Below are 26,234 nucleotides of genomic sequence, written 5' to 3' on the forward strand. Positions count from 1 at the left end.
TCTAGTAGATGCCTATGCTTTTTAAATGTAGTCATAGCTAGGCTTACCATAATTTAGCTAATAAGTTGATCAAAGTCAGGAGACGAACACACTGTATAAGAGTAATGCCATGAACACAGATAACACAGATTAGTTATCTGCATTATTAACGTGTTTATTGACCTCAGAATGTCTTGTACAAAAAAGCACTAAATAATGATATGTAAATTACGAATAATTTTCTAATTAATAGAGTATTTCTAAACTGACGGCGATAACTATTTTCAGAAACCTATCAACGTTAACACATGTTGCCAGTTTAATTGGGATAGGGAAAAGTTAAAAAATGAAAAGCATATTTCGGCTCCTATAATTGTTAAATATACGGATAATAATATTCAAATAATTGAAGGTTATTCGAACAAAGATTTAGTATATTTTGAATACTACGAGGTGTTTCAATAATCAATTTCTTTTTGATATTTAAAGCTTAGGAGTTTATTTCGATGATTTAATTTTACCTGAAGCTTCTGGAGAGGAACATGATAACAAATTGAAGTTAGTGTTGGAGCGTGCCAAGAAATGTAATATAAATTTTAAGAAAACTAACATTCACTTCGATGGTATACTTATAGGTTAAATAAATATTACCTAAAATAAGAATAAAACTTGACAATTCTTATGTTAATGTTATTATGGAGATGACATAACTCAGAACAGGAAAGTGATGTCTAAGATGAGGACATTTTGCTAGTATTAATTGTTGTTTGGACTTGGTCGAATGAGAATGTTGTTTCGTTAATGTGACTAAAATATCTGTTATTTCATGCGTCTCGTTGTACTTTTTTGATTTACTAAAACGTGTTAAAATTGAGACATAAAAGGATAGATTTTGTGCGTTTTTAAGATTTTAATCAAGAAGTTTATATAAAAGTGAAATAACGAATTCGCAAATTGAAGGCATTCGTTGTTATTGTCTATCTACATTGGTACATATATTTTGTATATAAGAAATTTCATTACCTTATTTATTGGGTCATGCATAAAGTGACAAGAATGATACCACAAAATAAATAATGAAAAACATCGGCAGATGTAAAACATTATCTCAAACGATTTGACGATGTGGCAATTTGATATATTATGGCGCAAAGTTTGTAATACTACGAGAAGTTTGAAGAACGTTGCATGAATGTCGTTATTCTACTTGAAAAAATTATAATAAAATTGAAGCCTACATAAATAATGCAATCATGTATACTTGTGAAAAATTCTCAAGAATCTAAAGTTAAAGAATTCTCTATAAATAATAAATCAGCAATTGTGGTTAAGAGTAAATGCAATTTTTTTTTAATCTTAAGAAAACACTAAAACGACCTGAATGATTTCACCTGAAATGTAAAGAACTAGAGCCAAACACTAGTATACGATGACATTAACTTCATCAACATGATCCATCCGAGAAAACATTACGTTGTCAGAATTAGTTCTATAATGACATCTAAAAAAAATAAACTAGGATAAAATTACCAATTTTAGATGCTTATTTAGGAACATTTGTCCTCAGTCTGCTTTCTAGTCTTGATAAACGGTATTATAGAATTTAAAGAAACTACTAAGCTGCATATTTTTACAATTTAATTCAACAAAAGCCGTGTGTTTAATATTATATAAACCATGTGCCAACGACTTCATGCATATCTGGTATGATAACACTTCCCTGATGCAATTCTAACATTGAATTTAAATAATGGTAGGGAAAGCTCTATTTTTATCGCAAAACCGACGCAAACTCTGCTATAACATCTTATTCATATTAATAAATATGAACATGTAAATAACGATGAATATTATAAAATTATATGGATAAAAACATTAAAATTACATACTAAAATGAAATTAGCTAGTACAATCGATTTTTGGACATCAATTTATAGAGCATTACATTTATTCGTTACTTGTTACTTTATTAATTCAAACATTTATTTCGAAGGTGTAAAATGACAATGGCTATATTGTCAATACATAGGAATGTATAAAAAAGCATTATCGAGTATTTTTTATTATTAATTAAGATTCACTCAATAACTTCTAATAAAAAATAAAAATAGTCATTACATCTTAAAAGTTTATATATAAATTGTCATTCAGCTTACTCAAAGACCCGAATTAACTCTGTGGAGTTGTATTCGTCGCCGGAGGATAGCGGATGTCGCAATTAATCAATTTCGACGTTGAGCATCTTACGTTAATGTCTCCATTATTTATTATCCCATTGTTATTAATTTGGTTCAACGTTAGCTTGGAGTCAAATCCAACTATTTCTTTACAACAACCACACTGTAATAATCATCGCGTTTTTCAAGAGTTTCATATTCTTGTATTCTTCGTGGTGGAAATTTCGATTTAAAAATTAATGAATAATTTTAAGGAAATTAACTGCCATAACGTTTTTATCCATTAAAAGACAAACGTATTAGAATTCTGAACAATGCTGATTAACTTTCAGTTGATTAAACATATTTCAAACAAGATTTTGGTTCCTATTGAATAGAGATAAACTCGAACATTGGAATTGGGGCAAACACATACACACTATAGGTAGTCTGCAGTATTAGGACCACCGACTGTTCCCTATCTAAACACTGTTCCGGTTCATTAAAGGATATATCGTCTCCCGTGGACTAGTATGTCCCTTTCCCCATGTAATAACCAAGGACAAAGACGCCATGCTGGTGCCGATATTGCAATATCTACACAAGCCTAATGAAATAAATATGAAAAAGTTACTTACTTTCTTTGTATTGTAGGACGTTGGCGTGTTTCTCGTGGATGACGACGCAGCGGTAGCAGATTCTCTTGCTGTAACATAATTTTCGCATAAGTCCCACTTATTCCCCACTACAGAGGTCCTAGTAATTACGTGCATGCACTGCGGTGGTTAGATACGTAGGGGACTAGTGGGGAATGAGGAGGAATCATGAATAGATCCCTGTTCTTAGGTATTGTGGAATAGAATTACACGTTCGTATACGTATTTTATATGGCAAGTGCAGATATGTTAAGACCTTTCAAGCACGTGCTTGTTGTTGAGAAGCCTTTCTTAGCAAATGTAATGCATACTGGGATGATAGAGATGTATATTCAGGAACATTTTATATTATTTCAACAAGCAATTATGAATACTTAACCCTATGAAGAGATTTCGTGAGAGGTTTAAGTAAGTAATTATGCGTATAAGATGACGTGCTTTTAAAACAACGACGAATAATAGGAACGAATGTGGTAATTAATACCGTTTCCATTTTGTATGCTGAAAGGATTTAAATTTTAGTGAAAAGTAGTTTAGTATGTGAATATGAATTTGATTGAGCGACACATATTTTGAACTCCCTCAGCACTCATCTGCAACCGAATGGATCGCTTTTAGTGTCGAGATTGGACGATAAATCATTGTGCAACCGCACCCCGGCGACTGTCAGTTCAAAGCCAAGCCCGATTGGATTATTGAGGATTAGGACAGAATTGTGCAGGGTGGGAGCGGGCAGGTGCATTTTCTAAGCGCACCCCGTTTGCGGTGACATGTCCTTGGGGATCTACTTAAGCCGCATTCGCGCAATCCAGGATCACTCCTTTGATATTAAATCCGTCAAAGAGAACATTGACCATTTGCAGCCATATATATATGCCAATTTATATAGCCATTATGAAAACGTGTTGTGAATTTGCATTTAAACGGCTAGAATAATTGTATACGTAGGTATCGGTTAAGTTTTACATGGTAAAATCTTTTAAAGGGTAAGATATAACAAAGCCATTATAAATTCTCTTTTGTAAGCTTGAACAAAGAATGGATTGAGTTTCTCAATTTGGGGATAAGAAAATCTTACATTTAAAAGAAAACATAACAACATTTATTAACTTTTATTACATATTTGTTATACATCTTGTTTATGAAAGGTATTTCTGTAATCGTACTTTTGCTTTTAGGATTTAGGAGCGATAGGGCTAAAAGAGTAAAGAGAGTATCGAACCGCCAAACCCCGCTATTTTGTTTCCGTTAACGAGCGCGAGAGGGCAGTAATCCGCTAAGCTAAGTAAATAAAGGGTTAACTTACTCGTCGACGACGAGGAATTTGTCTCCCTCCGAACCGAGGCATAAACCCTTGCTGCTCAGCCTGGATCCTTCGATCACGATGGGTTGGCGCACCCCCGACTGAAACCAGGTTCCTTCCCAACGCTCTGGGAAGAAGCATCCCCCTGAAACAGATAATATTTCGCTTAAAAAAAAGGGTTGAATACTAATGGGCAATCAGTAGGTCGGCAACGGGTCTCGCTATTGGGTGATCATTAATCGGGAGGATAAATGGATTACGAGGGCTGAATTGAGCGTGAAGAGAATTACTGATGTTTCGCTTCAAACAGACATTTGAAAGGGGTAACATTTCAATTGGGAATCATTTTAATTGGAGTGAGCTTTAAAACTACGAAATGATAACGTTATAATTACAAATTGGACTTTCTTGATTAATACAACTTCTAATATGTACTTTCAACAGATTTTTCGGATTATTAATAGGCAATTGCGTGAACTTGGGCACTTTCGATGTGATTTACTGTGGGGGCGGTTGAATAAAAGTCGTTTATTTGGCGAACGGTTTCATATCCTAGGGCAAACAGGCAAGTTATGAGCAGACGGCGAACTTCTTTTAACTAGCGTTGGTGAATTATTCGTCACGAACACGACATGAAATTCCATGGAAGACCCATTTTGGTAGTTCTTATTTATCATATAATAGATGGTATTTTTATTTATTATTATTTTCGAGTAGATTGTAATATTTTGGGGTAAAATATTTTAGTTTATGTGGTACAATTTAGGGGTAATTCTATATAATATTATTAATGTGTGGTTATGCGTTTATATCAAAACTTATTGGGGAATACATTATTAAAGTTAATTTACACTAAAGTTTTAACGGCTACAGAAAGCTCCTAAATTCAGGTGTGTGGTAAAATAATCGTGTCGCCATATGTTGAAGCGAGAAAATAATCTCATTAGGAATAGCAAGTATAAATTAATATTTTGAAACATCGATATTTTTACATAAACCCATTGTATAAAACACCTTCCTTGCTAGTACATTTCGTCAGCTTTCTACTTCAAACTATTTGTCACTTACAGCCCTGTTTGGACTGATCTTCAAATCAAAAATTTTCGATTCATTTTGTTCAAAATTCAAGAGTTATTTCTGCATATTGCATATTATATATATTATATATATTCTCGAAGAAAAAGTTATAGCTATTATAGCTATTATGTTTGACTTGATGTCAAAACAAGATAGAATTCAACCATTTATAGGATCCAACGTTTCGTTCAATTGGTACCTATGATAAGAATCTTCATATTTGATAATGTCAAAGCCCTGGAGATGGTTCATTCCAATCCCTAAAAGACGCAACTGAAATTCTGCAACCTGTGGAGAAACTAATAAAAGAGCTACGTAGCAAAAGAATTGTTAGTGATTTTAAAATAAGTTCAGCAGTAAGCTAATAAGTATTAAGTTAATAATATTTGCGCGAGTAAGTAGATGTTAATTCTGACTATGAGCAGTCAACACATGTTACAACACCAATGATCCTTTGATTTGAAAAACAGATAAACTTGACCGCTACATAGTTAAAGATCGACTTTTGGTCTTTATGGGAAAGCATAGTATTAGTAAGTCGGAGGCCAAAGCAACACCACAACGTCACCAATCGCTCACCATTATAATAACAAAACAAAATAAGGTTAAAAAAGTAACGAGTAACTGAACATCAAATGATACTACTATGACTGCATGTATAATTTTGGACCATGGTTTTTAAAGTTGTTTAATAAACGATAAAGTTGATGATACTGAAAATAATGCTTTTAATATTACACTGAATATTGATATCGATTTTAATTATTCCAATGCTTATAACCACGTAAAAATAAATAATGATTTGAACGAACAAGTTAAATTGGATTTTAAAAATATAAAAAATATTATATTACTTCTATTATATATTATTTATTTAAAAAATGACTTTTCAAATTATACCGAGATTTATATGTATATAAATCCGGAATTTATCTTGCAACTGTTGAACCGGCCCTTAAAAGATGAACGTTGTCACATTAGCATGCATACACACCTCCAACATTACACCTCGGTTGACATTTTAAATATTTGAAAATGCCTTTTGGATTGAAAGCTGGACCTTCCAAATATGTGTTTATGAAGCTTTTAAATAATTTAAGTGAAACTCTTTTATATTTATTAAGTGATTTTAAAAAAAGGGATTTTGAGATTAAATAAATGTCAATTTTTAGTCATCACTAATCATCTGTGGCATGCATGCAATAGAAAAATTTTCATTACCTTATCTTGTTAAACAGATACAATTTTTAGACTTCAGTTTATACTTTCGAAAACTTATTATAAAGTTCCCAATAATTGCAAAACTCCTTTATTACTTAACAAAAAGAGATGTAAGGGAATGGAAAAGGTCAATTGATCAATACCTTAGGAATGGAGTGCTTATCACTAATCCACTCCATCCTAGTCAACATGCTTACCAGAAAGCAAAATCAACAATTACTGCTCTCCATGCTTTGACTAGCACTTTATAGGAGACAATTACATCCAAAGAGATAGTCCTATGTGCTTACATAGACATAGAGGGTGCTTTTGATAACATCTCCTATGAATCCATAACGTAAAAGATACACATCCGTCGACAATCAAATGGTGTATAGCCATGTTGAAAAGTCGGCAGATCACAGCCAGTCTGGGAGGCAAGTCGTTGACTATTAAGGAGCTAAGATGTCCCCAAGGGGGAGTACCCCCATCTCTCCTATGGTGCCTGGTAGTTGATGAACACCTAACCAAAAAATGGATTCATGATTCAGGGGTATGCTGATGACCTGATAATCACAATCCGAGGTAAATATGACACAATCATAACTCAACTAATGCAGAAAGCCGTAGTACTTACCAGCATTTGGTGCAGAAGCAACGGGCTAAGCATCAACCCAAACAAAATCAAAATAATCCTCGGAAAAGTAAACTACAATTGAGAGCACCCTCCATTGAAGACAGGATTATTAACCTCAAAACTGAAGTTAAATACCTAGGGGTAGTACTAGGCAGTAAATTAAACTGGAACTCCCACATAGATACGGTGAGGAAAAAGGTCATTATGGCTAACCAGATCTGCCGTAGATTACTCGGAAGGAACTAGGGTCTTAAACCACGAATGGCTCATTTGGCAACACAACATAAGACAGCACAACAAGAGCAGAAATCCAGCGGTTAGCATGTCTTAATATAACGGGTGCAATGAGATCTTGTCAGAAGGCTGCTTTCAAAGCCCTACTCGGTCTCACACCTCTCCATTTATATATACAAAAGGAGGCAGCTTTCAGTGCCTTATCACTGAAACAGATTCAGATGCAGGGTAACCTCAGAGGACACCTCGAAATCCTCAAGGACCTAAATCTAAATTACTTGATTGAAATTAAAACCTTATATCGACAGAATACAATTTCGACCAGCCGTATAAGATCACATTTAGTAGGTAGGATGATTGGATGAAGGGTGGACCTCAACTAAAGAGAAGAGCCCTAGCAGGGTACACCGATGCTTCAAAGACAGTTAGATCCGGAATAGGTATGGGCATCAGTGGACCAAATAGCCACATTAAATTGCCCCTCAGCTCGGACATAACCAGTTTTCAAGTAGAAGCTCTTGCTATAAACTTCTGCACCGCTTTAAACCTACAAAAGGGACAGAAAGGTGCATCCATAAACATTTTCACAGACAGTCGGGCCGTCCCAAAGACAATTCCAAAAATACCACCTCTTCCACATTGGACAAGCTGAAGATCAAACATGTCGACATTGCAACGATGAGTCAGAAACGGCTGAACACATACTGTGTAATTGCTTCGCCAGAAGCCGTCTGAGACACACATTTTTCGGTAAAGCTCTTTTAACACCTACCGACATAAAGGAACAAGACCTTGGGACAATACTAAGGTTCATTAAGGACCTACATTTGCCCTAAACTTTCGAAGGGCTAAAGTTACAATAGATCTTATAGGCCGCGGTAACAAGAGGGGGCGCTCCCCTCGGCCCGAAAATTCCAATTTGGAAACAGTAAACCCATTAATAGATCGATGGGAATTAGAATAGCAAAATTACGATTATGAAGTAAAAATCAAGAAATAAAATACAACATGTTGACGTCTTATATTTGTCTTATAGTTGTCTTTATATTTGGCAAAGCGAATATAATGAAACAGCTAATTTCTAAGATAGAAACTGGAAATAATAACGAATATGAAATAAGAAATAGATTAATCTATGGAATGAAAAGAAATAACTTACCATGATGAAATAGGACAATTAGGATTAGATAAGACTATAATAGTATTTTATTGAAAAAAAGAGAATATCACATCGTATTTCAAAAGAAATTTTTTCATACCTTACATGTTGATCATTTACGGCCAAAGATAAACAATATAAAGTTAAATAATACATCCTTGTTCTAATAATAATTGGAAATAATGCTTTAGATGTTGAATCATCTATAATTCAACATCTAAGACTATTTCCAAAATTATAGTGCACCTAATGTTCTGATATCTGATAGAGGTACTGCATTTACCACCCAAGAATTTCATTTATTCATGAATGATAATGATGTCCAACATGTATTGATTGTAAATGTCTTCTTGTAAAAGACTATATCTTTCTAAAGATATACTGGTTGTTTCTAAATTGATGCGAAAGATTTCAAGATTTAAATATTTAATATATCAATACGAAATCGTGAGGTTTGGACGATTCGAACTCGCCCACAAGCGACCTCGTCGGTTTGAGGGTAAATATCTTCTATTAACACACTTTCTATCTTTACCAAGATATAATATAAGGAGGAACGATTTCGCTTCAACTCACCAAGGTTGCTTGTGAGCGTGGCGCTGGATTTGATATATCAATACGAAATCGTCAGCTTTGGAGGATTCTAACGATTCACCCGCAAGCGATCTCGGTGGTTTGAGGGTAAATGTCTTCTTGTACGAAACTTTCTATCTTTACCAAGATATAACATATATAAGGGACGATTTCGCTTCAACTCATCGAGGTCGCTTGTGAGCGTGGCGCTGGATTTGAAATATTAATACAAAATTGTTAGCTTTGGAGGATTCTAACGCCTCGCCCGCAAGCGACCTCGGCGGTTTGAGGCTAAATATCTTCTTGTAAGAGACTTTATTTCTTTTCAAAGATATATAAGCAACGATTCTCCTCAACTCTCCGAAATCGCCTGCGGGCGAGGGGCTGAATTTAATGTATCAATACGAAATCGGCAGCTACGAATGTTGAAACGTTAACGTTTACAAAACAAGAGGTCAAAGAAAATTTAAACCGTCAATTAAAAAAGTTTTCTGTAGGAAAAAATATATTTATCTTAAAATGGTTTTTATGTAACGATTATACAAAAGGTGCCATTAAAGAATGAGCTTTACAACTTTTTTCATGTTAATATTCTATGATGTTAAAAAGTTCTTATAAAAATTTCAAAGGGGTTGTGAATTTCATTCCCTTAGTGGGTGCTATGAAATCTTAAGGTATGCTTGAAAATAAGGTATTAACCACTAATAAATACGTACAAATTTTTAAATTCTACGGTTTACTTATAGCCAAAATAAAAAATAAAATGTAAAATTTTGGCTCAACTTTGATTACTCATAGCTCGAAAGAGTTGCGACCCTATGTTTATAAAAAAAATTGGTGATATTTTGGCAAGTACAACGTGCTAGTAAAGTTTCTCGATTAAAATCTGAACCACCCTGTATTTCTTATTCCTTCCACCGGAATTATAACAAAAAGCGATAAATCACACTAGAAATCGTTTTTACCGTTTGAACACTTCGAAAATATTAATCGCGTTCGGTACAGTTGACATAAATTGCTATGTGTGTGGCTCTCGTATTTTTGACACAAAAAGCGCTCGGCCTCGGTTTAATTTACGATTGTTAATACTGCAGCGCGGTGTTGGTAGGGTCGCTTTTGCAATTCGGGGATTAATTACCTAAGTTTACCAAACAGATATATTACCGACCTCGACTCTAATAGGATATATTTTCTCCGGTAATTGTCCGAAGTGCAACAGGAAGAACAAGAATACGGATTAATTGCGCTAAATGTGTGTTACGGCTACCTTGCAGTGCACATGTATGCAAAACGACCACCTTGAGCTGTTTCAAATTTTGTGATTACGTCGTAAGTTATGTTCCCGCAGAAAGGATTCAATTGTACAAATGAAACAACCTGGATGTATCCTTAAATTATCGTTATGTAGTTTTGTGCCAAAGTTTAAATGAAAATTGGTGTTTTTCAATTTTTATCTTCCAGCGCGATCTGAAACTTGTGTTTATTTGGAATGGAGGTATAAATTTTAATTAATTCTTTATTCAGTTCCGGCGAAAGCGACTCGCTCGCAATCCTTTCGTGATTGAAAAATCGTTAATGAATTCACATGGGGAGCTGTTTCCAGGAAAAATTATAGACCAATGACGGGTTTAGAACCAAGTGGAATTAATACAATTCAAACGATAAATTTATTTACACAGCTACAGAAAGTAAATAAAATGTAGAAAAATTTAATCCATTTTATTGTTGGTTTGTTTTTAATAAATACGAAGTAAAATAGAATAAAATTGAAAAATAAATATATGAACCGGTGCAATTTTCCATGGCTTGCAGTAAAAACGCGTAAAAAAGCTCGAAGGCTTCCGGTTTTCAGGCTTGAAAAACCTTCTGCCCATTAAAATCAGGGGCGGAGGTAAACATACTCAATAATTGCGGGACTTCATTTACAGACGACGTTCGTGTCCGCCGTGGCCGCTGGTTTCCATTGAATAGAAAGAGCGGCCTTTCAACGCTTCGTCCTCTGACGATGGCGCAGACATTAAAAAGTACGCTGGAAATTTATCGTCCGCATTCATCCTGCTCATTTTTAATTAGCCTCACTTCAGTACTGACTGATTATTTCCAGTTTTATGGTCGTCGTAAAAACGTTCCCAGCCTGGAATTCTGATGACATGACCAGGGCTTTACTGTACTAGGGCAAAGTTAAGGCGTGGCTAATTAAAATGCACCGTAAAAAGTAGCAAGTTTTCTTTACCTACCTTATTAAGGTTTATAGATGGTTCGGTTGTAGTGTCATAAAACTCATTAAAAGTTACTTTTTTTATTATTATAGGAAATAAAGTCAATGTACTACAAACTAAAATCAAAGTCAAAGACAAAATCAAACAACTTTGGTCATTGTGACTGGTGAAAGCGAGTATTGCTACAGTTTTTAATTCTATTGTGATGAACAAGGAGGCTAGATTTCAGACCAAACGATTTAAAATTTTTAAATTTATATGTATATAAAAGTTGTACGAAATGTCTCACAAAAGTTGTTCATTAGACTTTTTTAGGTTCTAGTATTTCTTAGATATCGATCAAACTAGAAACATAAAATTTGTTATAGTTACTCCTCAGATATTCCTAAACGGAACCTAATTAGTTATATCAATTTATCTTATACATTTCACTCTATCTTATGCTTTATAGATAGTTGTACACCATATTTTTTAGAAGAGCACCTCAAAAAAATGTAATTGTTTTCGATTATGCAATCGAACTTACAATAATCAGGATCTATAGTGCTAATTTCTATAGTGCTAAAAAAAACTGCAACAGTTAGAAACTTGCTACAGATAGATAAAGATTGATAAGAATAAGGATGTGAATTAAGAATTTAAAGGACATTCTCAAAATTTTTTAAAATCTTGTATAAATCTCAACAACAACTAATTTTCATCGATCTAGCTTAATAGTTGTTTGGGAAATGTAGATATCTATAATTACTAACAATCCGTTTGAATTAAAATAACTCAAAAACGAAAAGTACCAAGTACCAATAACCAAAGTTAAGAAATTTTAGCATGGAGAATTTAGAGTACGCATCATAAACAAGACCATATCATTCAAAAGTTATTTATTTAATATAAAGTTGAGCACCGAAACGGGACGAACCCAAGGCAGCGTGCTTTTTGACCATCTAAATTTAAACTCATTAATTAATTAAACTAAATTTCATTTCATTTCATGGTGGTATTAACTAATGATAGAAAAAAAGCTAAATAAAAATGTAAATAACGTTAAAAAGTTAACTAAAAACCAAAAATGCTCAGACTTTATGATATGTAAATTTAATTATCCTGATCAGTCAATCATAATAGGTCTCAAAAGACATCAAGCTCCACGTTACGATGAAAATGATCGCACGTGCGTGTAATTCTCAACATGGGATAGTTCTGGAGGACGTTCGTACGACGACTGGGCATATAAAATAAATAATCAAATCAAAAACGTCGTGATGAATACGAAAATTAACGATTTTAAGCCAACTTGGAGAATCAATACTACTATTAATGATTTTATGGAATATTAAAGCCATAAAATCGTCTCCACATGAACGATGCCGACGGAGCGATAAGAAGTTGAAGAAGGAGCAGGCTAATACGTAATCATTGTAATCGATGTTGTTTTTAAAGCCTAGATATTTTACGATTTTTTTTTTGAATACTTTCAATTCTGGTAATATATATTTGATAATGGGATTTCCAAACGGAGCTGTACAAGCTTGAAACACTATGTACATACGCAATATACAATGTTATTATAGCGCCAAGCCTTTGCAACAGCGTCGTCCAAAAAAATTTGTTAGAGATCAAATGTGACGTCTAGGTACCTGATCTAAACATCTGAAATCGGATACCTAGATGTCCAGGTATCTGATTGTGTTCACTTTCCTTGTAAAAGAATTAACAATACATTTTTCAGGGTTCAGTGTCATGATACTTGAGCTGCAAGAAAGACGTAGCGTATTAATGTCGCGCTGTAGCCTCGAGCAGTCCAAAGGGGAAGGTGAATTATTGTAACATATTCAGTAACTAGATAATTGAGCTTAAGAAACGATTTCATAAATTTTTAGATACTACTGTAAATGAACGAAACTAATGAAAATAAACAATCAAAGTATCAATTTAAAATATTTTTAGAGTTAATATTACAAATCAATTTTTTCTTTCAAGTTCTTTCAAAGAAAGTATTACCCATATGAAAGTTGTTTATCCTTTTCAATTAACAAATCAACGAGATCTATACATTTACTTCATACTTCTGGTATACAGGTTATTGTAATGATTTTTGTCTTGGATGAAAATGGTTGAATCGCTGATATGTTTATTGTAATAGATCTTGCAATGAGTCCAAACTAGTTCAATTGCATATTTGAACATTATTTAGCAGAAGAATTTTAATCACTAGATAATCAAAGAATCTTTGGTTTAGGACATTTTCACCAAGTAAATTTTGCACTGATGGAATTAGATTTTGGATGACACAGTTAAAAAAAAATGAAAGTTCGTCGTCTTGTGGTAAACCTTGTCAGTATTCTTTCTATTCAAATATCGAGAATTACAGAAAGGCGAGTAAGCAGAAGAAACGGATTCATAGAACGAGAAGCGGGAGGACAAAAACAGTCAGATGAAAAGGTTAGAACTTTAGGCAACGGAACGAAGGAAGAATGTTTTACGGAGGACCCAATGAACAAAAAAAGGATATCAAACTAAAATCATATTGTGCAAAGACTAAGATCTTGATAAAGGAATCTTGTGTTGAACCTCAACTTTATATTAAACAGAGGGACACAGTGTTTTAAACAACTGCTTAACGCGTATGTAGATGCTGTCATCGCCACGAAGCATAGGAACACCTACCCTAGCAGATATAGAAAAAGCTGTTCCAAAGCTAAGAAATAACAAGTCACTTAACAGCGATACGCCCGACATATTCCAATGTACTATATGTATAGAAAACTACTTCCTTATACGGAAAAAACTCTATGAGAGTACCAAACCGGATATCTGCCATGTAGATCAATGAGGAACCAAATATTTGTTCTACACCAGATGTTGAAGAAAGGTTTAGAGCACAATATTGGCACATTCCATATGATCATTGACTGCAAATCTGCTTATAACAACATCCCTATGATGTTGTCATAAACCCAGTTATATAATGATCTATATAGTCTCAGCATCCCAAGGAAACTGATACACCTGGTAAGAATGACAAGGAGGAACGTCAGATACTACATAAAAATACAAAATGATATCTGACAGTATATAATAGTAAATAAAGGACTATGTCAATTGAACGTGCTTATGCGTCTCCAGTTCAACGTCTGGAAAAGATGGTCAGAAATTGTAAGAGTCACGAGAATAAATAAATCTACACAGCTGCTGGTCTATGTGATTTCAACCAGATCCTCATGTGTGATCCTCTCCACACACCTCTGCTGAAGAGCATCACACATTCCAACCACATAAAAGGCAGAAACAAGAAAGGCGTAAACTCAGGCAGGAAAACGAGATAACAAATGACGCTCACAAAACGAAGCGATTTGGAAGTGCTTTGACATTTCTTACTCAATACAACGAAGAAGGAGATGAATTCTTAAGCAAAATTGTGACCGATGATCAAAACTTGGGTTTGTCATGTCACTCCAGAATCCAAACAACAGTCGATGGAGAGGAAAAAACAAAAATTTAAGACAACTTTATCGTCGCTGGCGGCATCTTTCGCATGAAGACGGCATAGAAAAGCTTTTCCGCTACGACAAATGTCTGAACAATGGTGGCAACTAAGTAGAAAAAATAGTTTAAGACATGCTCTTACATGTAGAAATAAATTTTGTTTGGAACTTTCCGAACACGCCTCGTATATCTTACATTTATCATAGAATAAATTGATCTTCTGGGATAATAGTAACCATTAGAATTATTTTATCTAAAAATTTTATTTAATGAGAAAGAGTTAATTATAATATATTCTTATATCATTTCAAATGTATCGATTATTTTCGGCAGGAATTTTCTGTCTCTGCTATTGCATCATAATTCTCGATTTCTAGAACATCTTCGTCGTAGCTGTTATTCGACAACGCTCTTTCCGGTTTCCACGTGTAGTTTTGTCATTTAATTCCCTCTTTGTACTTCTACAGTTAACCTTTGTTAACCTAGGATGTTGGCTCTAGATCCATCTTGAATCAGTGAAACGCCTTCAATCGGAATTAATCCTGAAAATCCTGAAAATTGTTTCAGGATTCAAGAAACAATATCGGTTGTACAATAGATCAGATTTTCAGATTTATCATTTATTTTAGTAAGCATTTATCAAGTTTATTAGCTTAAGCGAGAATTTATTTCATTCTGTCTATAGGCGTCTGTTGCGGGTAAGTTTTCTTCTAGTTGATCAGAACCTATCTCCATTTGAACGGACTGAAAAACCTACATCATAAAGTTGAGTGAGGTTAGTGGAACTTTTTAGAAGGTAAACAAAGGTGGTAATTTTCTTTTTATGTCCTTCTAAGACAGTATCTGTGAAATGTGATGAGAGATTATCTACGGTCAGATAAACATTTAGCATATGACAAAAAAGTAGTCTGGAATCAATCTGTGAATGATTGAGTATCCATTAGTATTTATCATTATAACATGGTTAAACACATCGTCAGACGACGAAGTTTATATCAAAATTGAAGACTCGGGATACTTAATTCCATAACGAAACAATAATTTCTTGTTACCTGGAGATCCTCTTGAACATTTGCGTCATAATGAAAAACGTTGCAAGCTTGAACATCTCGTAATATCTCACTTAAGTTGTTAAGATAGTTTGTCGCGTCGTCTTGGATTATTCATCATGACTTCAAACAAGGCCAATCGATGCCAGGCAAATTTGAACTAAATTTATCCACTTTAAGACCTTGACTGTTTAAATAATTTATGGTCAAGTATCTTAAATCATTAATTGAGTAATTATTGAGTATTTTCCACAACAATTAGCAGCTCTTATTCAGCCAGATTTCTTCATATGTGAAAATGATTTAAGTACCACTTTTTTTTTAATACGAATACCAGTGTATTTGTTACGAAGCGTACCAAATTGTATTTTATGCGTACTGAAGGTGTAACGTAAGGACCATCTTGTATTATCATTTTTAACGCAGCCTCAAGGGTTTATGGTGGGAAATCTTTATTAAAACGCGATCCGAGATTGAGATGTTTAGCTTTTTAATGAAAAACAGAGTGTAGGAGTACTAAACCCTAAGTATTCTAATAAAACACTTGCGTGGAACACTTCTATAACAACAGCTTAAACTATAACAACATGATAAATATGGAAATGTGAAAACTTGAAATTAGTTATTAAACTATAATTAAAATCCATTTTCATCGCTGAGTATAAATTCAAAATAAATCAGTTAATTAAAATTATTTTAAATACTTTATCTTTTAATGATTTTCTCTTTAAAAAGAAATATTTGTGTCAACGACTTTGTTCTGCCGAGATAAAATTGTCTCGTGACTCATCTAATTTTACAAAAACCATAAGATTTCACAAAAAGAAAAATACGTATTTCAGTCCTCGTCGGAAATGATTAGTGCTTACTGTTGAAATATAGCCTGCTCATTTATGTCGAGGTTTACTTTTTTCATATAACGAGAAAAGAGATACGAGCTTTCTGTCCGCCATTTCAAGATATTCACAGGAAGTAGACGTCGCGGGAAACAAGACATTACCATTCCGCGACCGTTCTCGGAATCTTATCGTCTTCCCCGCATAATGAGATGCCCTCCCGGGGGTCATCAAAACCTTTGGTTTGAGTGAAAATTAAACAATGGAAATAGGCCGCACAACGAGAATCAGCAATAAAAAGAAGACGAAAATTGAATTTGAAAGCTCCCCTTATTTTATAAGAAGACACATGTTATTATCTTTTGTTGTTGTTGCCAATATTTGTTGAATACACCATTCAAGATATTGGCGTTGCTTACCTTGTAATGATCTCTTAACCAAGTAATATTGTATTATTATGCATCGGTGCACCGTTTGTTTATTGATTAGGTGATCGCGAGTAATTGATCACATTACTTATGCTGTTTGAGTTTGGTAAAGCGGATCTTGATGGCAAAATAATTAGGAATCTAATATCTAATAAACTACTTCCTGGCGAAAGGGAATCTCTTCGATATTGGAAGATATATAGGTATGGTCCCTTCGATAGGGATTAATAAATATTTATTGTTTATTGAATATACTCTTTTTTGCTAATTAAAATAATAAGTTACAAATGTATGAAGTATTTTTAATCTTTTTATAGCCTCACATGTGAAGTGCATGTATTGTGAATTTACGGACACCGTTTTTCGTCTGACACCCGTTCTCTTTTGCTTCTTTTTTTGGGAGTTGACCGCCCCGCGCCTTTCGAAATTAATTTTACTTCCTTGCTTCCCGGTTAACAGTGCGGCTCCGAATAAGCCGCTTGGCAGGGGGTCAGGGGTCGTAATGAACCTCGTCGAGACCACGATGTAATTTTACGTAGTTAATCCGAACACGCTGTGACCCAGTTTTCTGTTATCCCGGGATATTACTGTAGTTTTTACTCTGACCCTGACTGTAACTTTATTGTAAAACGAGGCTTGCGCTTGTGTACGATATTGCAGAAAGAAAAGTACACTTGAGTAAAATGAGTATTTTTTTAAGTCCAACGTTTCATGTATCTTATCGTTTCAATAACATTGAAAAAGTATTTTCTAATCGTACGTTAATTTGAAATCGGAATAAGGTTGAAGTAGCAAATCTAAGTAGTATACCGGCTGTCACGAATAGAGACGGTTGGCTATGCGGAATGCTTTTGCATAGGAGTCTCGTTAACCGTTCGGATTAAGTTTGAATTGATGAGGAGCTCAGCGCCCCCTATTGATTAAATTAATAATGGCAATTCGAGTAATTGAATAACGGCGCCCATCGACCTGTCATTACTTCGTCCAACGAGCTCCGAGAGCGAAACTTTGGATAGATCCGCAGAACCTATAGCCGTTCCCCTAACTAACTCGTTCATAATGGAGTACTAATTGTGAGTCTCAAATGAAAGGTCGAACTGCTAAGGGGCGTCGCGACGCCCTATTGTGTATTGCTGAACTTCCTCTGCTTTAATATGTTGCTTCCCTATTGTACGAAACATGCATTATCGACAGCTTCTTTGATTAACATCCCAAAGTTCTCAAATTGTTTTACAATACATACTATTTTTTACTATTTTTTTTATATATATTTATTATACTATGTAATATCATTCTTTAATTCATTTGTATCTAGACTGGATTTAGAAAATTTTTAGTACGAAATTGAAGTAAAATTAAACCATAAAACGCTAACGGTAAAGTTTGAAACACGAGAGTTGTAAGTTGAACCAACACTTCCCTGTGCATCCAGGTATCTTCACTGATGAGTTCTCATTTCGGAGATATTACAAGCTTTACCAAAACAAGGGAATAGTGATGAACAAAGAAACTACTTATCATACCCATTTTGTTTACAAACGTAAAAGTATAATTTATATTATAAGGAATATTGAACACAAAGTTTACTACTAAACACATTATCCCAAGTATATAGGCAAACAAAAGTGTATAACTATCTCAATAATTTGAATTATCATTAATTCAGTATCAATAACGGCGTAAAAATTTCGGAGTTGTCACATAGTTTCTGATAAACTGAAATCTTGTTGGGTTATTACATCAATGAATGCGAAATAGCCTTGATACTTTACCTATTATATTGCTTGAAAGCAGCATAATTATCATACATTTTAATTTGTGTAATAATATGTATAGTACACTTTTGCAATGATTTAGCGTATGATATAAGATTAACAACTCGATCAAAACTGTACTTCGAATACGAGCACATTGCTGTTATTGGAAGAAAAAGTGTTCTCTAATTTAAAACAGTGCTTATTTGGACAGTATCTATAATAATAACCTACTTAATACTGAAAATGAATTTGTACCACAATAATGTTTACTAGTCTTCGATTTGCATATAACATATATATTAGTTATAATGTAGGTATTTCATCCCAAATCTATAGTTTAGAAACAAATATAAATAACATATTGAAAATAATTCTATTCTTCACAACGAAATCGCTGACGAATATCAACTCACATATAACTAATACAGCGAAAGAAGACTAATACACTTGGGAAAAGGTATTAGGAAGGAAAGAGCATCTACATATATGTATCTGTATTGACATATACGATATAAATCAACCATACTTCCAGACAATATAAAATATGTCGAAACTAGGAACAAAGCAAACAATAGAATAAGACAACTAAAGAATGAGCATTGGGAACAATAATGTTAAGAAATGGAGAATGACATGTACGTAGTAAAAAATGATCAAGTGCCGATCAAGTGGATGTACCTGAAACAGACTCTAACAATAATAAATGGGCAAGGAGTGGAAGTGCTGACGACGGGTGCTAGAAGAAACGAAAAAGCTAAAATGCTATTTTTATTCTCAAATTGTTTAAAAATCAATAGAGTGTAACAAAGCTGCCTTCCTCTGTTTCGTTGATCTAACCAAAGCGTTCGATAGAATACGACCTGACAATCATCCAACAACCAACATCTCAACATCATTGAGGTAATAGTACAACTTAACTCTTATAATACAACAATAATTAAAACTAATAGAAAAACATCGGAGCACTCATGGATAGTATAATAGACAAACTATGAAAAGCGAATCATGGTTACATTATGAGTGGAGAAAATTTTAAGATTGTGTGCTATGTAGATGATGCCGTCTTCCTGGCTGATGGTGACGATGTGGTTAACACAGGCATTTAACCTTACCATTTATCTGGTCCACTATTATCTGGACACAATTTCATTATCTAGGAACTACTATTTCGGGCTACGGGAATCTCGGCAATATTGTTAAACAGCAATTCAACAAAGCTGTCAGAATAGCTGATGTGTTAAGACACACAATTTGCAAGAATAATTGTACCGAAACAAAATCAATAATACTTAGAGAATACATGAAGTCAGTCATGATGATGATGATATCAATAGGTCAGTCAAAATCACTAGGAATGAAAAGCCTCTGTCAAGATGACTACTAGGACGTCCTCGTATTTAGTGGGGGGAGTGTTGGATATCCCGATTCCAAAATGCAACGTCGAATGAGATTCACTAGACCTTACAAGTGCATATACATATAAAATGGATATAATGGTAAAGTTATACTGAGCAAAATTAATTCCAAAATATGTAAGTATGCTTGAAAGATTCTGGAACTCAATCATTTGTTCCAGAACTCCCAGGATTGTTCATGTCATAGCAATTCTTACCCTATCATCCTGTAATAATAGAAGAATAGTATCAGATTTTTGGTAAGTTCAAGTTTCGAGTGAAAATTATCATTTTCAGCATAAACTCTAATTCCCCAGACAACCCTAATTCATTTAGAGATCAAAGTTATCCAGGTACATAAAGGATATCTAAAGTCCTCCAGGTAACCCTATATACCATTTGCGCTTGGTGTAAGAGAGAGAATCTCTCGATAAACCCCAATCCAGGATTGAAAATAAAAATTCTCTGGATCAGGCAAACCTTTGCATGTTCACAGATGGATACTGCCAGACACCTCGAATTAAGCAAGCTTACAGCCTGGGTACGTACTTTACTGTATTCCAGGCGGAAGTATTTGCTATTGACATGGGTGCTAAAATCCTTCTTGAGAGAGGGGTGAAGAACATGACAGTACGACTTTTCTCAGATAGTCAATCCGCTCTCCAGGCGCCGCAAGCCGTGAAAACGGTGTCGGCTCTGGTTTATGACTGCAAGAGAACATTAAACACACTGAGTTGTGATAACAGAGTTTCTCTGATCTGGGTTCTGGATCACTCTGGGGTTGCTAGCAATGAAGCGGCAGATGAGCTAGCACGAGAGGGCAGCGCTAAAGCGTTTGTGGGGCCAGAACCAGCAGTTGGTGTATCATTGGCGATGGCCAAACATAGGATTGGACTGTGGGCTGAAGAGAGACTTCGCCTACTATGGACCAGTTCTCCTGGAATGAGATATGCTAAGGTGTTTATTAACATCGCCACTGTCAAACCCGGGAATATTTTAGGACTTGCTCGTAGTAGCATAAAAGTTTTAATAGGTATCTTTACTGGGCACTGCCGATTAAAAGCACACCTCAACTTGTTGGGTTTAGCCGACGATGTTGAATGCCGATTTTTGGGTCGAAGTTTATCTCCCCAAAGGATCTCAATGACCTTTCACCGAGCAAGGTATTAATGTTTGTTAAGAGCATTAGACTGCACGGTGAAATTTAATAACGATATCTATCGGGATACAATAGATCCTAAGGCTCGCTTTGCAAAGTTGGTTGGTCCGCCTGTCCGATATGTAATCTATGTAATGTATCCAGGTAGATCTATTAAAGTCATATGTTATAATAGAAGAGATGCATCACATATATTGCTAATAATTTATTCTGAAATCACAAATTTAAGATTTTAAAGGAACATTAAATCTACAATATCAAGTAGATGTTTGCAATAGTTCAGAACTCAGCTTTGAATTCTTGTGTCAACCTAAGTGAGTTAGGCTATACAAGTCTGTGATTCAAGAATAACAATCGTTATTGAATCAGATGGGCGGTTGTTCATTGTAGTATGAGATAGTACAGGAATATTCGAACCACGCAAATATTTCCTCCTTGGGAAATGAAATTATATTGTCTGCTTCGCTACTCTTGACTAAAATTGTGTCCACCTAACGGGTGAAGAGATATGTCACCACAATCACAAATCTGATAGCATTTGAAAAATGCAGTAGAACATGGATAAGTGGGATCTATGGTGGACACATTTAAAATCTGTCCTGTAGAGGATTCCAAAATGTCGTCATCCTTTTGATATCCGCAAATTCTTAAATCTCTATCTACATTTATAACATTTCTTTCAGTGCTTTGATCGTTATATTTTCCGTAACAATCCTCTAATGTTCGAGTTCAATTGGTGGTTGTTCTTGAAATGTATCCACATCAGTTGTTCATCAAGATAGAATTCAACTTTCTCGAAACAATTAGAAATCGTTTTCTCGATTACATCAAATCAAGCCTTCCTAGCAAAACGCATAGCCATATGCATTTCAAGTGATTTACTTCTTGTATTTCCAGAAAGATACATAACGAAAATAATAATGTAATGTTCGTTTTTTGAACACTCACATCTTCTTTGAAAAGTAATATATAAGATGTCATACAGAAATTTTCCCACCTAACTAGCGCACACTGATCCCGGTTCGACTGTAGTTTAAACAACAGAACTAACCAACATTATGTGAATAAGGCTTAAATTGAATTAAAAACATTTTTGCTTGCAAACTGATTATAACCGGTTTTCCGTTTCTTTTCTTGTTTTCTTTCTATTGGTTATAACAGATTTGGATTATCTGATATAAAGAATTACATCGAGATCTGCGAAGATGTAAAAAGGCATAACAAAAATTCCCGATGTGTCTGTCGTCATAAGGAAACACTTCCGCAAATTGCCGACGTTCTATAAGAACAACATAGCAGGATCTTTTCATCCGGCTAACACAAATAATATTTCAGATAGGACAAATTGGGGCGGCCAAGATAAAATACACACTTTAGAACGGGGGAGGGAGTCGTCCTACCCTGAGGAGCTACGTGATAACGCTGATAGCGAAATAAGGCCAAAGAAACAAGAGTCGTTTCCAGTTTTATCAGACTTTTATCTTTGCGAGACTCGATTTTCTTATAGTATGTAAAAAAATTCCGACCTACCAATGGCGATTAGATAAGCAGGAAACTGCAAAAAAAGTTTCACTTCAACTCAAGTGTTTTTCCTAATTTATTATTTTAAGATACTTACGTAAAAGTTTAATGAACAGTTTTATCAGTAACTTATACCTAATTTAAGCATTAAATAAAATTATTAATAATAATTTTAAAACATTTCATTCCGTATTCTTATTCGGTAATTAAGACATCACGGATGGAAAAGCTAACGTTGTAGGAATTCCAAAGGAATTCCTCTTCGACTTCTGCATCTGACACGCGTAGACATGACGTCCACATCGTTGGCGCCTGCGTTTTCACCCCAACAACTTCTAAAGTGACTTCAAGCGAGAAACGCGACCGTCCACGATGCGTAGCAGCATTTAATTTCGCAATTAAGGGAACCGTCACCCTTGTGTATGAATTAATCGTCCACTGCCCTTTCTTTTGTAACGTCTGAAAAGGAGCCAATGGAGATGGTAACGTGCTTGTACAAACTCCTCGCGTGACTTGTTTTATTAAGGGAACAACCAGAACAGCGACGGCTTCGTTTGATTCCTTGCAATGAACGCGGTGCGAGGATAACGCCGTTGGGGTAATTAGAAGACTCGTTAAAGGGTGAAAACGTATTGGAGGAAGTACACAGATAACGAGGAAGAACGGTGTTCAATTTTAATTAGGCTAATATTTGTCGGTTCAGTCATTAACATAATTACAATGGTTATGCTGGGGTACTTTGTTGTAAGGTTTTATAATCGATATTGAAAGGCGTGGATTTAAATTTAAAATAGATTTTAATTTCTTTTTAACTAGATTACACTAAACAAATTTTATTCGCTTTTTATTACTTACAATTAGAGAGGTTTATGATATTTTGAATTCATATTAAGCCGCGCAATTATGGTTAGTTTAGTTTTTAATTTACGTATTAAAATTTCATCTACGCAATATTCCAGCTAATTTAATTTTGATGTCTTTTTAATCGGTTATTTCCTACTAATCCTTTTTCGATTATTTCGATGTAACTCAATTTCACGAATTTTGATGGAAATTTGGTATTACAAAATTTGGATTTCTTTCGTTACATGAGCTTATAAGTATAATAATTTTGATTATTAATGTCATTTTGTCCTATTATTTCAATTCGAGACACCCAGATACTATCGTAAGTACCTATAACATTTGTTAAGGTACAGCTAGTATTGTTAAAGAACAAGTTGGAATATAAGGAAAATGAAACTAACTAGTCACACTTCATCTACTTCATCATTCTAAATACAGTAGAGCCCCGACATTCCGTGCTTCATATTACATGTTATCTTGTTATCTTTTTTAACATTCACGACTCGATTATTTGCGAATACATAGCAACTACCACCTCTTTTTTTGTTTTTTTAAAACGAAGGCTTTCAACCAGCTTCACACATGCGTTTCTCTGGGAATCAAGAAGATGTAATCAGAAATATGAAAAAAGGGGAAGTCTCTTTATCTTTGAAGAGAGATTGAAGATCAAGGTCGCAGAAATATACCAGGGGCTAGATTACCTAGGGCTAGATTAATGGATAAAGCTAAGGAACTTTATCAACATTTTTCGGGAGATATGGATTGTGCTGAAGATGACTGATTGATGTAAATTTAAAGCAAGCAGGGGATGATTCGAAAGATTCAAAACACGTTTTAATCTCCATAACATTAAGTTGTGTGGAGGTTAAATACTTGTTACCGTCCTGAACAAGAATTTAATCCGAATGAAATCGGGCTTTATTGGAAACAAATGCCAACACAAACATACATTTCAAAAAATGAAAAGATAGCTCCTGGTTTCTTCTGGTCGCGAAACAATTAACGAAAACACCATTTGTGAGAAAGCAAAAGCTATTTTTGCCGACCTCGTTAAGAAGACGCCAAGATCATCAAAGGTTGTTGATGGTTCGAAAAGTTTAAAAGAAGAACCGGCATTCACAACGTTGTGAGGCATGATGAAGCTGCAAGTTCTGACACAAAGGCTGTCGTTATTTTCATCGATGACTTCAAAAACTTGTAGATACTAAAGGCTATCTCCCACAACAAGTATTTTATTGCGATCTCTTCTGGAAAAAGATGCCAAAGCGAACGTATAACAGTAGAAGAAAATGCATTGCCCGGCCACAAGTCAATGAAAGACCGGCTCACGCTGCTATTTTGTGCTAATGCAAGCGGCAATTTAAAAATTAAACCGCTAGTTGTTTACCACGCAGAAAATCCACGACCCTTCAAAAAATATAAAATCCAAAAGAACATGTTAAATGTGATGTGGAGATCCAACAACAAGGCTTGCGTGACACGCGATATTTTCACTGATTGGATCAATAGAGTGTTTGGTCCTTCTGTGGTAGAGATGAATTTGCTACTCCAAGCCTTACTTGTAATGGACAATGCACCTGCTCATCCTCCAGTCATACATTTACAAATAATAAACTACATGATTGAATCACATTCCAGGTTTTTTTGATACGGTACAGAAGAAAAGATAAAAAGATGTTGAAATCTATTTGCAATGGAACGCATTATCATTAATTTATATGTATAGGAAATATTGCTTTGCTTAACGAGTATTTCGCATTACGAGTAAGATTCTGGAACGAATTATGCTCGTTATGCGAGGTTTCACTGTATATCGAGTAGCTAATATACGAGCTTTAAAGAACAAGGACAAAGAAGCTGTTTTTGTCTATTGGCGAGCTATTTCAAAAGCTTGGATGACTTCTCAGGTATTTATAGAGTATAAAGAGTGTTTCGTTAAAGAAGTGGAGCGTTATCTAAAATCTAAAAAGTTTGAATTTCACGTTTTATTGATATTGGATGACGCCCCATCGCATCCAGTAAATGCTCTCAAATTAGGTCACCCATGTATGGAGGTGGTATTTCTTCCCCCACAACACAACATCCTTGTTACAACCTTTAGACCAAGGTGTTTTAAAAGCTTTTAAAAGTCATTATATCTGGCACACGTTCGGTTTTGTACATGAGAAATTACAAAATAAGATTTCTCTCTCAATAAAAGATGTGTGGAAGTTATACAATTTTGACCAGCGATTACATGTATAAAACTTGCTTTAAATGACATTACAGTATCAACCGTAAGTAATGCATGGAAAAAACTGTTTAAAAAAGACACTTCCCAAAATGTAAGTGAAGTTGATGAGGTAATATACAGAGCTGTCCTCTCTGTACGGTTGCTACCGAGAGATGTTTTTCAAACCATTGTAGCAGCTGCTATCAAATCTCTTGTCAATGACCAATAGGAAAAGTTGTCCAATGCAGAAGATATTAATTCCCTATGTAACGTATTATCGTTGCAGGAATTTAATTTATTTATACTAGAAGCAAATAATATTGATGAAAACATAGTAGAATATGATCCATTAACAG

The 26,234-nt window shown here is 34.5% G+C and overlaps 2 protein-coding genes across 2 annotated transcripts in view; both read right to left on the bottom strand.

Moving 5' to 3' along the window:
• Positions 1-26,234, bottom strand: part of LOC111417883 (argus) — a 397,290-nt gene that overhangs the window by 113,209 nt on the left and 257,847 nt on the right. The window contains exons 6-7 of the mRNA XM_071194566.1: positions 4,098-4,239; positions 2,774-2,841 (exon numbers count right to left, since the gene is read on the bottom strand). Coding sequence (XP_071050667.1) covers positions 2,774-2,841; positions 4,098-4,239 — 210 coding nt within the window. The remainder of the gene's footprint in view (positions 1-2,773; positions 2,842-4,097; positions 4,240-26,234) is intronic.
• LOC139429080 (uncharacterized) overlaps positions 1-26,234 on the bottom strand; it is a 516,749-nt gene that overhangs the window by 59,519 nt on the left and 430,996 nt on the right. The gene's annotated exons all lie outside the window — the stretch shown is intronic.

Source organism: Onthophagus taurus, chromosome 2 (genome assembly GCF_036711975.1).
Source record: "Onthophagus taurus isolate NC chromosome 2, IU_Otau_3.0, whole genome shotgun sequence".
Classification (NCBI taxonomy): Eukaryota; Metazoa; Arthropoda; class Insecta; order Coleoptera; family Scarabaeidae; genus Onthophagus; species Onthophagus taurus.